A 16,997-nucleotide genomic window follows, 5' to 3' on the forward strand; every position below is an offset into this window, starting at 1 on the left:
CCAATTAGCGGCCTTCAGGTGGAGAGAGCCGAAAAGGAAGGTGCAAGACCTCAGCAATATATACTAGAATGCTGCTACAACCGTGCGACTTAGCTCAGATTTCCCATTGCTTGCACTGCACTGGCCTCTCGAATTAAGCACACAGAGGTCGCTGCTTAATGCTGCTTCCCCTGAGCTTTCATTAAAATAATATGGATTTGGACTTTTGAATATTTTGCAAGTTTAATTTCTCACACCATTTAGTTTCTATATGCTTTTGATTTTATGCAACTATTTCATTTATAAACACGCCCACTAATTTTGGACTGAGATCAGAAGAATATGGCAGACAGCCCATATAGTCCCTGGCACAATCCAGCAAGACAGAAGAATAATTTTCAGTTCAGTGCTATTCCGATATCCTCACCAAGTACAGGGTTATAAATTTTAGCAAAATAGAAATGCATTTTCTTTTTTTCTTCCCAAATCTATCTGGGTTTGCTGAACTTTGAGCTAAGACTGATGGTTTAGGACCTATACCGCATTAATTACATTTGGAATATTTTAATAACAGGTATCAATCTGCTATAGAATGGCTGCTAAACTAATACAGTCATTTGTCCGATATTTAAACAGTATAATTTATAAGATGCGGGCATTGCTGGCTGGTCAACATTTATTGCCCATTCCTAGTCACCCTTGAGAAGGTAGTGGTGAACTGCAGTCAGTTTGCCGTAGGGAGACCCACATTAGGAAGGGAGTTCCAGGATTTTAACCGAGTGACACTGAGTAATATATTTCCAAGCCATAATGGAGAGAGGCTTGGAGGGGAAATTGCAGGCAGTGGTGTTCCCATGTATTTGCTGCCCTTGTCCTTCTAGATGGTAGTGATTGTAGATTTGGAAGGTGCTATCCAATGAGCACTGGAGGATTTCAGCAGTGCCTCTTGTAGATGGTTCACACAGCTACTACCAAATATCAGTGATGGAGGGAGTGAAAGTTTATAGATAGTGATGCCAATCAAGTGAGCTGCTTTGTCCTGGACGGTGTCAACCTTCTTGAGTGTTGATGGAGCTGCACCCATCCAAGCAAGTTGGGAATGTTCCATCACGCTCCTGACTTGTGCATTGTAGATCGTGGACAGACTTTGGGGAGTCAGAACATGAATTACTTATTGCAAGATTCCTAGATCTGTGGCCACAATCCTTTCACAGTTAGTCCAGGATGTTGTCAGTTATGATAATGTCATTGATCATGGGTGATGGGGTGATGATTACATTCTCCCTTGTTGAAGATGGCCATAGCTTGGAATTTCTGTGGTATGAATGTTACTTACCATTTGTCAGCCTGGAACCTCCATATTGTTCAAGACTTGCTGCATTTGGACATGGAATGCTTTAGAATCTGAGGAGTCACGAATGGTGCCGAACATTGATGAAGCAGCTGAAGATGATTGGGCCTAGAACACAAACCTGAGGAACTCTTGCAGAAATGTCCTGCAGCTGAGATAACCAATGTCCAAGGACCACAACCATCATCCTTGTTATTATTAGTAGAGTTTGCATAAATTACAGAATCATCAGAAACACACACACACAGAGTTTTTAAAGCAGTACTGTCCAAGTGAAGTCAATAACTAGCCACAAGTGTGGATGTAGAGCCTTGGTTTTAGCAAAAGGACCTCCTTCTAGGTGAAAATGCCTTAAATACAACACAGGTAAATATACTTCTTAGGACACTTTCTTGTCAAATATTTACCACTATTCAGTGTGAAACTTTGCTGTCTTTCTCTTTTGCCAGTTTAAACTCTGTTGTGAATTTATCAAATCTGAGCCCAGATTTTTGTCCAAAGTTTGCAATGCTATTGCCAATGCCATTAGATGGGTTCACTTTCTTCTGCTTGCCTGCAATGGTCATTCTGATCCCTTGAGCTGACTACAAATGATGGCTCTTCTCTTTATACAATGTTGCTAATGCTTCTATAGTGTTAGAATGTTGTCTCTAACTGCATCACATGTCATTTCCACATGACACCAGTAAGCAGTAACAAGGAAGTAAAGCACATCCAAACATCAAAAATCCTTCGCCAGCCATGCTTTCTATTTTACCATTTTGTGAACAAATTGGTCACAGTCCAAATACATCCAGCAAGCTGGATTTTACAGGGCACCTCAATCCCTGCCTCCTGGCCCAGATGAAAGATTGGTGGAGATCCATCTGCAATGCCATTAGCTGCCCATAGTTTAACACTGGATTGCAAATTGCTTTAAAGCGAGACTTCAACCCTTTTCCCAGGAGGATGTCCTGCATTAGAGACTGCAGGCAGCTCTACAGTCCCAGCCAGGAGCAGTGGTCATGTATGGGCCTGCATGCAACCCCACCATGCCAAAGAACCTAGCAAAAGCAGTGAGGGGATGGGGCTCTAGATTCAAGAGGCAGGTTCCAGTGTTAAAAGGGAGGGAATAACATTGCTGTGAGGAGGGGAGATGCTTCGAACAGGGCTGCAGGACTTCCAAAAGCAGGTCTCCCCCCTACCCTCACTCGGCACCAACCTGCGCACTTACAGGACATTCCCTAGTGCAGGTAAAAGACAGGCAGCAAGATGAGGGCATCTAAATGCCTCAATAGATCTGGGGTGTGTAGACCACCCGTACCTGCTCCCCTGTCGCTATAAAGGTTCAGGCAGCTCTGAGGCAGATGAGTAGCAGGTGGACAAAGTTAAAAATCACACAACACCAGGTTATAGTCCAACAGGTTTATTTGGAAGCACACTAGCTTTCGGAGCGACGCTCCTTCATCAGGTGATTGTGGAGGGCTCAATCGTAACACAGAATTTATAGCAAAAATTTGCAGTGTGATGTAACTGAAATTATACATTGAAAAGCTGATTGTCTGTTAAGCTTTTCATCTGTTAGAATACAGTGATAGTTTCACTTCTTTCATGTGTAAATCACAAAACCCTTCTTTTTAAAGTTGCATTCTCGGGTTAGCTGCTAACATTGGTGATAGCTAGACAATATGTTGAAGGTGTTAGCCCCTTGTGTTCTCTGTCTATGAACTGATGTTACATCACACTGCAAATTTTTGCTATAAATTCTGTGTTACGATTGAGCCCTCCACTGTCACCTGATGAAGGAGCGCCGCTCCGAAAGCTAGTGTGCTTCCAATTAAACCTGTTGGACTATAACCTGGTGTTGTGTGATTTTTAACTTTGTCCACCCCAGTCCAACACCGGCATCTCCAAGTCATGAATAGCAGGTGGGAAAGCCACAGCTGGATTTCCGCTCCCCCTCACCTCCAAACATGCCAGGTGAACATTAAATCCAATCAACAAAGTAAACATGAATAACCCTAACCCTATTCCCTGACCACAAGCAATGCTGCTTATTTCTTATTTCCATTTATTTATCAGAAATGTATATAGCCACATCTGGATTCCGAGTTAGTCAACCGCAGCTAGGAATTAAAATGTTAAACCACACTGTACAAAAGTACATTAGACATGACAGAACGCAAAACCCAGGCTTGATACCATTGGGGAGTGAATTTTTAAAAAGTGACTTTTTTTTTATTCTTTCCTGCAATGTGACTAATTGGAAACAAGCAAAGAAACCAATCAGGTGTATGAAATCTTCTATGTAAAAGTTTTCACTGGCAAGAAAAAAACTGCATTTAACTAATGCCTTTAACATCCTAACTGCCAATTGACTTTGCTGTAATTTAGTTTGTTTTGTTAGCTTAAGCATCAGACAAACAGCAAAACAAGGCCCCTGAGAATTCAGAAATAAGTGACCATGTAACGTGTTTGTGATATTGTTTGTGGGGTGAATACTAGGCATTTTGTTCTCCTTTGAATAGTGCCACTTTATATATTCTATGCCCATTTGAACTGACAGATATTAATTTAATATTCCAACCCTTGAACCTGTGATTCCCTCAGTGCTGCAATGAAATGTTAGTCAAGGTTCAAATGCTTGGAGAGGAGCTCTGAACTGAACGCATTTTAATTCAGAGGTAAGAATGCGGCCACTAAGACAAGGTTATGTCAAAGGAATGGTGGAAAAAAAGAGACAAAAGGTCATTTACGTGAAATGTTAACTCTGTATTCCTCTCCAGATTGCCTGAGCATTTGCAGCAATGTCATGATTTTATTTAAAAAAGAGGGAACTGTGAGGTGTTGAAGAGCCTTCAGCGTTTAGGAGCTTCTATTTGCTCCTCTTAAAAATCACTCATTACTCATGTAATGCATATTATCAGTCTGTAATGAACAGAAGGGAAGAGAAAAACCCCTGAACCGTTGCTGTAACAAGAAGGGCAGTTGGGATGTGTGCATGTACAATTCTGACAACGTTCTTTCCAACAATGATAAGTTATCTGACCTATCAAGACAATTATAGAGTCTTCTAATACAGCCCGAGAAGAACTAGACAAATATGTTTCCCAAGATAACCTCAGCTGAATGGAGCAAGCCTGAATCCATACTGCCTTTAAGTGACAACAGAGACAAGCAGATACTCAGTCCAAAGTACTGATAAACTTGTATGAAAAAAAGTTAGCATTTGTTGGAAAACTGCAAGGAGCCCGTTTCTGTTTAACGCAGAGAATAATCAGCACAGAGAGATACTGAACCTGGAATATGAAAAGTATTAGAATAATTAACTCCAGCAGCTGAAAGTTAAATTTCACCTGACTAAACAAAATCAATACATAATTAAACAGAATCTATCTAACCTTCCAACAGCTGTGACATAAACAGATATTCTCTTAACGACAGTCCCTCAATATTTAAAAAAAAACCCTCCAATCATTGCTCCATGTTTGTATAGAGATCAAAGAATAGAATGTCCTACAGGAAATGAAAATACGTACTAAGTCACAAAAGTGTAGAATACAAATAGTCATGCAATCAAACTGTACAAAGCTACCATCAATAGTACATTTTGAGAGGGCTAGGCCAGGATAATGCAACAAGTGTAATACAAGAGAGAATTTTCTTGATATTATATCCAAAAATACAAAATCCCATACACGTTCTGGTTGTTCACCTCTATCTGTCATGCTAGGTAATGTTCCTGCAGTTTACTAATACTCAGATTCCCAAATCTCTGCCCACTGAGCTTACTACTGGACTTTGAATTCCCTGGCAATATGTACAGCTGTCACTGGTAACGGGAATACATGCTTCACTCTGCTGACGTGCAGTCATCTCTTTAGCAAACATATAGTCAAAACAATGATGGTTTATATTATTGTTAATCAGAATTGGGAACTTAAGGATTTCAGCTGAAAGCCCATATGATCAAAACAATTGCCACACTTCCAACTGCTCCAAAAATGTCACTACATTGAATGACCCTGACCCAGGTCACTGCTTTAAATACTCCCCAGAGTTTTATTTACATTTTTGTAAGATTATTGATACCAGTACAGATACACTGAAGTTTGACCCATATGAATGGTTTTCTCTTCCACAGCTTGTCCCAGAGTCGTGGACCCTTTCTTTTTCAATATTATCTCTCCAATCATCCATTAATATGTATTATCTATTCCAAAATGTAGCATCAGGAGTAATTCTACAATAACTGTTCTTAAGATCTATCGCTTTAATATTCTAAAACATAATTCTTGAACTGTGTCTACAAGTCTTTATACTACACATTCTTGTGCATTGGTCTTTAGTATACCATGAATTCAGGTTGTTCTTCTCCCCTTTCCAGAAGTTTATTCACTAGCTCAATTTGGTTCTGTACCTTGACACGGAAAAGTAACTCCTGATTTTGAACTCATAATTCAAGCTGCAAATCAGGCTAGCCCATGGTGACTCCCTACTTGTTGTTTCTCATATTCTCAGTATAATGTCCCTTGCTTTTCCATGTTCGGTTCCTTGCTTTTTGATGGTGCTGGTCTTGATTACTGTTTCATTCTTATTGATGGGGTTCCTGTTGTCATAGAGTCATAGAGTTACACAGCACGGAAACAGACCCTTTGGTCCAACTCCTCTGAACTGACCAGATATCCTGAACTTATCCAGTCTCATTTGCCAGCATTTGGCCCATATCTCTTTAAACACTTCCTATTCATATACCCATTCAAAAGCCTTTTAAATGTTACAATTGTAACCACCTCCATCACTTCCTCTGGCAGCTCAATCCATATTCATACTACCCTCTGCGTGAAAAAGTTGCCCCTAAGGTCCTATTTAAATCTTTACCCTCTCACCTTAAACTTGTGCCCTCCAGGTTTGGACACCCCTACCTTGGGAAATATACCTTGGCAATTCTCCCTACCCATGCTCCTCATGATTTTTATAAACCTCTATAAGGTCACCCCTTAGCCTCCAGCACTCCAGGGAAAACAGCCCCAGCCTATTCAGCCCCACCCAGTAGCTCAAACCCTTCAGTCGCAGCGACATCCTTGTAAATCTTTTCCGTACCCTTTAAAGTTTAACAACACTTTTTCTATGCCAGGGAAATCAGAATTGTATGAAGTATTCTAAAAGTAGCTTCACCAATGTACTGGACATCCGTTGCATGATATCCCAACTCCTATATTCAATGCACTGACCAGTAAAGGGAAGAGTACCGAAAGCCTTCTTCACTATGCTGTCTACCTGAAATTCCACTTTCAAGGAACTATGCATCTGCACGCCAAGGTCTCTTTATTTAGCAACACTCCCCAAGGCCCTACTATTAACTGTATAAATCCTGCCTTAGTTTGCCTGACCAAAATGCAACAACCCATATCTATCTGAATTAAACTCCATCTGCCCTTTGGCCCATCTGATCAAGGTCCCGTTGTACTCTGAGAACTTTCTTCACTGTTGTAACTTGCAGTTTGGCTTCTAACATTTTCCCCTTGGCCTTGTTTTTTCCCTCCATCTGCATGATTTATTATTTTATGAAACACATTTTGCCGAAGTAAAACTTTATCCCTGTCTAATCACTGCTTCTTCTGCATTACTTCATCTCCATAAATTCTTTGGTTGTCATTATGGTTTGAAATTAGAGACCCTGTATTTTATAAAGCCATACATTCTAGACATTATTTCTGATTGACGTCGGTAATAGTTTAAACTCTCTTACCTGAAACCAGACTGGAAACAATGAGTGGCAGCACCAGCATCTGCAGCATTCTCATCAGCAACTCACCCGGGAAAGAGAAATACTTAATCTCACGATAGGACAGCTTGTAGGGACGGAGGGTAAACCCTAGAATGATACCTGCCAAAAAGTCAAAATAAACTGAGTTTCCTGCAAAATATCAGGGTAAACAGAATAATAATGACTTTCTGTATTAATTAATAAACTTGAGACAAAAAAAGAAAAGTTTGGAAACCTAAAGGTCATCATTTTCCAGAGACACAAATATGAGCAGAGGGGAAAGAGAATGGGTCGGGGGAATACAGGAGGTGGGAAGAGATGAAGGAATAGATATGGAGAATATCATCTTGTTGCCGTTCCTTGATGCTGTTCTTTCAAATATAAAGACGAATAATAACTTTAACGTGTTTGAAGTGTATAGCATGAGAATCAGAATTCAGGGTCTGACTGTCCTTCCAAATGTAATTTTCAGCTATTTGGCAGCAATAGACATGTGGACACATGCCTGAGGTTGTACTGATTGAGGTCTCTAAGGTTCAGAAAAGGTTTAATAGAGTAGACATAAATAAAATGTTTCTACCAAAGACAGTCCAAAATTTTAAGGCCTTGATAAAAAGCTGTCACCAATTAATTAGAGAATTCAAAAGAAACTTCTGTGCTCAATGAATGATAAGAATGTGGAATACACTACCATGTTAGAATTTGGATTAGAAACTGGCTTTCTGAAAGAAGGCAGTGAGTGGTGGTTGAAGGAAAATATTCAGTCTGGAGTCCAGTTACTAGTGATGTGCCACAAGGATCTGTTTCGGGACTACTGCTGTTTGTCATTTCTCATTGATAGAGGGATTGAGTTCCAGGACCACAATATCATGCTGCAACTATACAAAATGCTAGTGCGGCCACTCTTGGAATATTGTGTACAGATCTGGTCATCCCATTACAGGAAGGATGTGGAAGCATTGGAAACGGTGCAGAGGAGATTTACCAGGATGTTGCCTGGTCTGGAAGGAAGGTCTTATAAGGAAAGGCTTAGAGACTTGGGTCTGTTCTCATTGGAAAGAAGAAGGTTAAGGGGGGATTTGATAGAGACTTACAAGATGATCAGAGGATTAGATAAGGTAGACAGTGAAAAACCTTTTCCTAGGATGATGGCGTCAGCTTGTATGCGAGGGCATAACTACAAATTGAGGGGTAATAGATTTAAGGTAGATATCAGAGGCAGGTTCTTTATTCAGAGAGTGGTAAGGGCATGGAATGCCCTACCTGCTAATGTAGTCAACTCAGCCACATTAGGGAGATTTAAACAATCCTTAGATAAGCAAATGGATGATTTTTGGATAGTGGATGAGCTGAGAATAGTTCACAGGTCGGCGCAACGTCGAGGGCCGAAAGGCTTGTTCTGCGCTGTATTGTTCTATGTTCTATATAGTGTGGTTGAGGTAAGTAGATGTATTGGGAGAAAGTTAGGTAAGTAAAGAATGGAAAGATATACTGGTAAGGTTGGATGAAAGGATATGGGGAAAAGGTTTATGTGGTGCAGAAATACATTGATCTAGATTAGATTAGACTTAGATTAGACTTACAGTGTGGAAACAGGCCCTTCGGCCCAACAAGTCCACACCGACCCGCCGAAGCGAAACCCACCCATACCCCTACATTTACCCCTTACCTAACACTACGGGCAATTAGGCATGGCCAATTCACCTGACCCGCACATTTTTGGAGTGTGGGAGGAAACCGGAGCACCCGGAGGAAACCCACGCAGACACGGGGAGAACGTGCAAACTCCACACAGTCAGTCGCCTGAGTCGGGAATTGAACCCGGGTCTCAGGCGCTGTGAGGCAACAGTGCTAACCACTGTGCCACCGTGCCGCCCACAAATCTGAATGGTTTGTTTCTGTGATGTGGAGTTGATGTAAATTAATAATAAACACATTTAGAATTGTGAATTAAGTGATTCGGGATATCTCAAATTCACATACTTCAATGGAAAATAAATTAGTCTGGACTTTGAATGATCCCATTGCTATTCATATTAGGGATGGGAGAGCTTTATTCTCTGTGCTCTGAGCAATCTATTATAGATCTAGATATAGGTATTATATATGTAAAGATATAGATTGAGGGTGATATTGTGGAGGAGTTTACTGTTCCAAAGTTTTAAAAAAGGCATTTGTAACCATGGTTAAGCACTAAATCCAGATTAGGCTACGTAGATCATCTTCTGTACATTACAAGGCACCAGATATCAAGAAATTGCGAGCTAGTGCAACTGCGAATTCTATTGATAAAGCAGTTTATTAGGAAAGCTCCTGTAACATTGCCCATAGTGTTGGGTGCATTGGCCAGAGGGAAATGGGACTGGGTGGGTTACTCTCCGGAGGGTCGGTGTGGACTTGTTGGGCTGAAGGGCCTGTTTCCACACTGTAGGGAATCAAAAACGTCTGTTCTGGTATCAAGGACCTGCTTCTCCAGAAAGGGCCTGGATTTTTTCTAGATTCTGAAATAAATGATTTCTGAATTTTATTAAAATTGGCCATAATTTTCGCAGGAACTGAAATTGTCAAACAATGAGAACAGAAAATTCTAAAATTCCATTGTTAATACAAACAAAATCAAACTCATCCAATCAACTTTCTTTTGCTCTTTTTAAATGTCTTGATTACAGTTTTTACTTGGCCTTGGATTCTTCTCAAATGTTCTAACTTGACTTTGACTGCCCTGAACTATAACTCTTGAGTTGAATTCTGTTGTCCAGTCTGAGTATGAAAGTATATTTGGTTTTGCAGGATGGATTGTATATCCTTTTGGCCAGATGTAGCCAATTTTGTCTAGCTTCTAGAAGTTTCTGCTCAGTAGCATTTCTTCAAATAGTTTTATAAAACGGGAGGTTGAATCTTAAAAGCTTTACTGGAGGATATATTAATTTCGGTGTGTTTAAACGCTGTGTAACAGGGAGAAATAAAGAGATTGAGAAAAATAGAAGAAAATTATAAGTGTTCTGGTGACATGCCTGTCATCATTTTTCATTTGTATCTGGATTAGTGGTGCTGGAAGAGCACAGCAGTTCAGGTTGCCTGAACTGCTGTGCTCTTCCAGCACCACTAATCCAGAATCTGGTTTCCAGCATCTGCAGTCATTGTTTTAACCTATTTTTCATTTGTAGTCTATAAACTTTAGAAAGAGCATTAAACTGAGAGATAAGTTAAAGGAATGAGAGAGATTGTGTTATCCTTCAGTAATATTGTTTAAATTTTCAAAAATGACTTGAGATTAAGTCATAATTTCATCGTGTGCTTTACTAACAGAAAAGGTTTTTGTTACCACTTATTTGTATCTGAGATACTTACCTCAACCATCTCTGAAGTGGAAGATCAAAATAAAAACAAATAGAAAGAAAGATGGGTAGTTCATACCTCATTGTGAATTTTTTAAACAAAACAAGTTGAAATTTGAAAGCAATTAACGCTGGGAAAGATACTGGGAAGTGAAGAAAAGCAGGGAAGAGCAGGGTTGAAGTTGAAGGTGTGTATCAGCTTCCTTTAGATGTTCAAGGGAAAGCAAATGAAAATGTGGATTGGATTCAGGTGAAATGAGAGATAAACATGCAAGGGGATAGTATATCAGCTGAGCAGATAGTTCAACTGGGGTAATATGGAAAAATTGAGAATCAAAGGTGCGAGTAAAGTGATACAGCAACAGTAAGAAGCTTAGCAACCAACTTTACATCTCTTTTTCTTTTATTTCTTTTGAAATCAGTGATCCTTCTCCCTAGGTATCTGTCCTGATTCCTCCCACACCCACCAATGTCACTACCCTGATCCATCACACCTGACATTGGCCTCTCTTCAGAATTTCAATCCTCTGTTACAGGTTTCTTCTCCTGATCATAGATCTTTATCCCTCTCTGGCTCTGGTCCCAACTCAAAGTCTCCTCTCCTAAAGCATGATCCTTTCCATACACCAGCTCTGTTCCACTATCCAACCCCAAACTCCAATTCTTCTGACTACCAACTTCAGCTTCTAAACCCCAGCCTCCACTCCTGAGCAGTGATTCTGCTTCTCAGATTCTGCTCCCAAGTCCCAGGCGCAGCTTTTATTCCCACCTTCCACCACAATTGCTATTGTTTACAAATTGTGAATTTTTCTGCATAAATTGAAAAAAATAATTCATTTTTAAAGTGAATGATTTGAGGGTAACATTATTACATAGATGTAGAAAACAGAAACACACATAAAAGAGGAGCAATATATCAACAAACAATCATTGTTCCAGAGAGTAACAGTAGCCTGTCTGGGTCGTGCAGCTTGCCCTATGATGCTACAATATTGAAGGAGCCTTTACTGTGTGTTCATCAATGAAACAAGCTTTTTAATAAATCAGAATACAGAACTTTATGGAAGATTGAAAGTCAAAGACTATGGGGAGACAGGATCTACCCTGATCTATAGGACAGCATACATTCTGATTATTCTGTTTTACTTAACTAAAATAACCACAGTGAGCAAAGGTAATGTGTGTTCCTTATTTCATAACATTAGGTGAATTCTGATCATTCGGTTTTGTTGCTTCACTTTACTTGGAATAAAGCAGTTTCTTATTTAAACCAAGCTTTGTCCCATCCATTGTTAAATGCGTCCAACTTCAGAGAGACTGAAGAAGTGCTTTTGCATAAGACAGTGATCTCTTGCAGGTAATGATGGAGTTTCATTCTTACAGTGTGGAGTTCTATAATTCTACAGGTAGAAGTGATCACATAAACTAACTTCCATAAAAAAAACTGCTCAGATTGCTTATGAGAGAGACTGAAACCACAAACTCAAGTATTTACTCACCACAGAATGAACTTTGTAACATGCAGCACCAAGTGGTGATGTTACACAGATCAGTGATTAGATTAACCCTGGAAACCAACATGGATAGATCAGAATTATCTGTCAGTGATAAGTGTGGACATTTTCATTTTCTGTAGGAAATGTTTATATGGCTGTTGCAATGCAGTTACACACATGTACCTTTTGGAATATACCTCAGGTATATGATTATATACATATATGTTTGATTATGTATCCATATGATGGATGTGAATGCTGATAAAGGAACATTACTGTCCTAACAAGCAGGCCAATCTCATCCTTAGCATGTTGAAGACAAAGTCAATTTCCCTTAACACTCTTTCACCAAACACACCCTGATTTCATTTAACCTAATTACTGGAGAGTTAATCTTTGTAGTCATCACCAAATTGTATCAGGTCGAGGCAAGGCACAATTTGATGGAAAGTCAGATCCCCTCTACACTGCTAATCATGCACTCCCAGGTCAATAATAGTATGGATAGATAAGGATATGTCTCCATTCTGCCCCATCAAAAGATGCTAGATTAAAGTTTTCACAGATGCAGATGAAGTCTTCCTTTCCATTAGGTCAGCCACTTGAATATTTAGCTATGAAGTACAGATTATTCTGCATTGTTGAATCAAGGAATATTGCAGAGCAATCTAGCAGATATGGATTTAAAGGTCAATGTTGTGGGGGGAGGGGTTGTTTAGTCTGAACTTGCAACTTCAGTTGGAAATTAGTGGAATGTTGAAAGAAGTAGCACCGTCAGTCAGTTTCAACTGAGATTCTGGTTCTTTGTGAGTGGGACCTGCTGAGGGGCTACCAAAACTATGGTGAAAGATCAAAGGGATTTCTGTAGAGTCCCAACCAAGTACCTTTAATGTAAGTTGACCAACATATAGCAGTTGTACTTCAACATGGGTCTAACACGATTAGTAAGGAGCCAAAGAGAAGCGTAATGTGGAAAAGTGGTGTGTCATACTGATTAAGAAAGTCATATGTTTGTAGAAGATAAATCAATGAAAATTTCAACACTGTATTAATAAGCACTGGATTGCATGAGCTGTAGTACAAATTTATGTGTTTGTACTCTGCATTAGGCATCTTGTGGTCCAAATCGAGAATACAGGTCACTAGAGGGTAACATTGTCTTCTAAAAAGTTCACTGTTGAACAAACTGTCATTCCAAGTCAGAAGACTGCATGAGAAAGGTTGTGCTCATATCCTTTTGAAACAAAGAGAATGCTTGTATTCCAGCTTTTATCCAGATGGTGCAAAACTAAATGTTTTGAACTGTGCTGAGCTATTTCCCTGCAATACTTCAACAGTCCCTTCCCATGAACATTTGCATGGAATGCTACAGGTAGGTTAGGGGAACGTAGAGCTAAACCTGTCATCTGGAGAAGTTGTGGGAGGCCATTGCTGATGGATCTGTTCTCAAAAGGAATTTGGCTGGGCCTTTTGGCCACATTTTTGAATATATTGAATCAACCGTTAAGAGTTTTCTTTAAGAGATCACATTAAATGTAGTTATGATTGCAGATGCCGGAGTTGGACTGGGGGTGTACAAAGTTAAAAATCACTGTAACCTGGTGTTGTGTGATTTTTAACATGCATATCAACTTTGGTCAAGCTGTTTTTATTTACTATGGAATTTGGATAAAACCCAGACTGTCATGTGTCCAAACGTTTCCAAAACATGACTAGCCGCCTCTTATAGAATGACACGTTGCCGAATTTCTTACCCAGAATGACCGCAAATATAGTTAGAAGGACAAAGGCATTTTTCTTGACGAAGCTGAGCACACTTTGGCGGCTGATGTTACTCAGGCTCTTCTTGGCTCTTCCAGCTCGGCTGCGTACCGCCTTCTGCAAGCGCTGGACTCGGCTGTCCGCGGCGCTCCGCTTGCCCGACTCCTCGTTCAGGAACAGGCTGTTCACGTTGGTCTGCCGCTCACTCATGGTCAACGCCAGTGCTCAATCCGACCTGCACCACTGGTGGGCAACTTCGGGGGGCGGGGGAAGAAAGAAACAAAGAATAATGATCGAAATCACATTTGCAGAGTATTCTGAACGGAATCCAACGCGCACACACGCATTACGATAGAAGCATTAATCAACTCTGAGATCAACTGGAACGGAATCTTGTACCTTCCTGTTACTGATGGAATCTACACTTAGTGGGGAGCCCCAGGATGAGGTAGGGCAGTGTCATGTCTGCTCCCTCGCCAGGGTTACATCTGCGTTTGTAAGTTTTGATTTCACTTCCTAAAAATGAATGTATGATCCAAACTCTCTCTCCTGATTATCTGGGAATTTCGGTGAACCAGGTTGTTTGCTGCTCCCTGCCTAGCCAGACCCTGCAGGCTGGATTTCAATCCCGCTTTCCAAAGAGAAAATGACCAGTTGAGGGAAACTCCCACCCACCCCCGTGGTTCAAGTTTAAAGGCCGTGGTACAACTCTCGGTGTGAGTGAGCCAATAAATACTGTCCTTTATGTTTAATTATTACTGAAAGCAATAGGTAACCGAAGGCGGGCCGCTGTGCACACAATCCTGCACTGAACACTATCAGGGGGGAAACATCGACGTTCACACATTGGCACTTTATCAAGTATGAACTATTTTTAAATCGATACACCCCTTGTGTTGGGCAGTAATTGGTTAATCCTTTGAATTTATTGTCTGAAAATAGATTTTGCAAGCATTTGTAACGGAAAAGGCGCTTTCGGATCATAACCCTTTCTTTCGCAATACTGTTACTATGAGGGAGAGCAGTGAATGAGTGCTGGACACATTGATGATATTCACGCGTCTGCTACTTTAGCGTCATATAAACTGAATTAAACATTCATCAGTTAAAATAATTTTCAGATAATCGCCACATTCAAAACAATTTCAGGTTCGACTAAATTCATTCCTTAAGGATAGACCAAAAGATGCTGATCGTGTCTTGCTCCTGGTATAGTTTGGATCTTCAGTGAAATGCACGGATGATCAAATCCATATGCACTGGTTTGTAACTTCAGAATAATTTTAATTAATTATTCCTCCATATAGTACCCTGTCTGCCACTTCCCTGTCAGCTGCTGAATTTCTTACTGGATTTTATTGTGACATAATTATCGCATGTTCTAAACTTGATTACTTAGTCTATATCTGAATTCTGAATTCTATGCATGTTTCGATGTAAACCACAATGCAACTTAGCCTTTGAACTTCGGAAATGTTTTTTTGATACCATTAAGGTATAGATAGATTCACAGAATATAGGAAAATTATTCACGTGTAACCATTTTTAAACACAACTAAGTGATGTGGCTTCAATCTTATCTATAAGTCAATATTAAAATCTAGGGTTGCAGTGATAACTGCTTCCAATTTAGTTTCATCCATGATGATAATTCTTTGCTTGGCAGTCCCTTAGGATCAATGATGACCTACCTCCAGTACAGTGCTATGGGTTCTGAGATAGCTGATAAGTTCAATGTGCAATCTGCAGACTTCATGTAAGGCAGGTAGTACTTGGAAGGTTGAGAAGATGAGTTATTGGGAAGTTTGTGCACTGTCTCCTATGCCTCAACTTCGCCCTGTCCTCATGAAGCCTCTCAGTGTATTTCTTGCCTTCCCTAATGAATCTTCTCTATTTTGGTCAGTCCCAACCCAGGGACTCATGTGAATCAATGGGAATATATGACCTTTATAAGTAAGGTGTTTTAATGACATCTCTAAAAAAAAATTGTTATCCTCCAAAGAGTCTCCCATCACAAGTGAGTTCTAATTAGAGCAACTGCTTTGGGACTCTGGTGTCAGACTACAAACAAAATGTCCTGCACAGCAGAGATGGTTTTGAGTGATTAGCGCCTCAATTCCAAACAAGTTAGCTGAGGAGAGGACAATGCAGTTGGATGCTCTTTTTGCCATTGGATTTGGAAGATTTTGGGAGGGCATCTCCAGTGCTTTGAGGCAACTGCCTTATGTTGTTCAGATCTCCAAACTATATAGGAACACAGGGATCCCTGCTGAGTAAACAATGATTTTGAGTCTCACGTTTGAGATCCTGGTGCTCAAATACGTTTTTCTTCAGTTGGATGCAGACTGAGCTGGTACATTGGATGTGATGAAGAATTTTGTCATTCATATCAGCCTCAGACTAAAGGAGGATCCCAAGATATGGGTTTATGGACGATGTTAATATAAAGGTTGCTTTTCCAATATGAGGACAAAATGGGAAGGCAAGCTATCTTTGCAGTTTGTATTGTTATGTAGAATGTAAAGTCTTGGATTAATTCCAATTATTTTTCAATCTGATCATACAATTTTCTTGTTCTTCTTTGCTAAATCATGCAGCTGTACTGTGTTATACAAATATACAAAATGCAAAAAATGGCCATTAACTGTTCAAGATGAAGGCAATTTCTTTAGCAGTTACATAGCACACCTCTTTTCCAAAACCAAATGCAATCCAAAATTCACAGATGCTAGGTTTGCTAATATTCACCACAGAAAGAAATACCATCTATTTTAATATATAAATCCCATGGCCTCCTTATGAAATAAAATGATTATTGTTTTTAATATTCTTGTTGGCTTTTGAACAAAAAAATGACTGCGCTATACACCTCCTTGTCATATGCTACACACTGTTTAGACAGTTGATTGGTTTATGATTCATTCTCATTAACACAAAAAATAACTATTTTCAGTTTTTTGACACCTCTGTTGTGTAAGTTTATTGCTGGAATTTGCCTTTGCCAATCATATCTGGTAATTACTTTTAAACCCTCTGGAAGATTCCGTCTGTATGTAGATTAAGTGTGGCAAATCATAGAAGCTTCAGTTGCCCCTAGTGACCACGTGTGCAGAAAGTATGTTCAATTGTCGCTACTGGCAAACCACATTTCAAAGCTGGAGCTGCAGGTGAAGTCACTAAGGAGCATCCATGATACTGAGTATGTTATGGACAGCACAGTCAGTCAGGTGGTCATACTGCAGGTGAAGACTAAACAGCAGAAAGGGCATGGGTAACTACCAGGCAGAGTAGAGGAAGACAGGACCATCTGCAGCCATCCCCCT

General features: G+C 40.0%; 1 protein-coding gene across 1 annotated transcript in view; it reads right to left on the minus strand.

Moving 5' to 3' along the window:
* The window catches only part of slc1a6 (solute carrier family 1 member 6), a 65,577-nt gene extending 51,207 nt beyond the window's left edge, over nt 1-14,370 (minus strand). The window contains exons 1-3 of the mRNA XM_060845980.1: nt 14,074-14,370; nt 13,668-13,928; nt 7,062-7,199 (exon numbers count right to left, since the gene is read on the minus strand). Coding sequence (XP_060701963.1) covers nt 7,062-7,199; nt 13,668-13,884 — 355 coding nt within the window. The 5' untranslated portion in view covers nt 13,885-13,928; nt 14,074-14,370. The remainder of the gene's footprint in view (nt 1-7,061; nt 7,200-13,667; nt 13,929-14,073) is intronic.
* Between the last annotated feature and the right edge of the window lie 2,627 nt (nt 14,371-16,997).

This window comes from Hemiscyllium ocellatum, chromosome 28 (assembly GCF_020745735.1).
Source record: "Hemiscyllium ocellatum isolate sHemOce1 chromosome 28, sHemOce1.pat.X.cur, whole genome shotgun sequence".
Taxonomy (NCBI): domain Eukaryota; kingdom Metazoa; phylum Chordata; class Chondrichthyes; order Orectolobiformes; family Hemiscylliidae; genus Hemiscyllium; species Hemiscyllium ocellatum.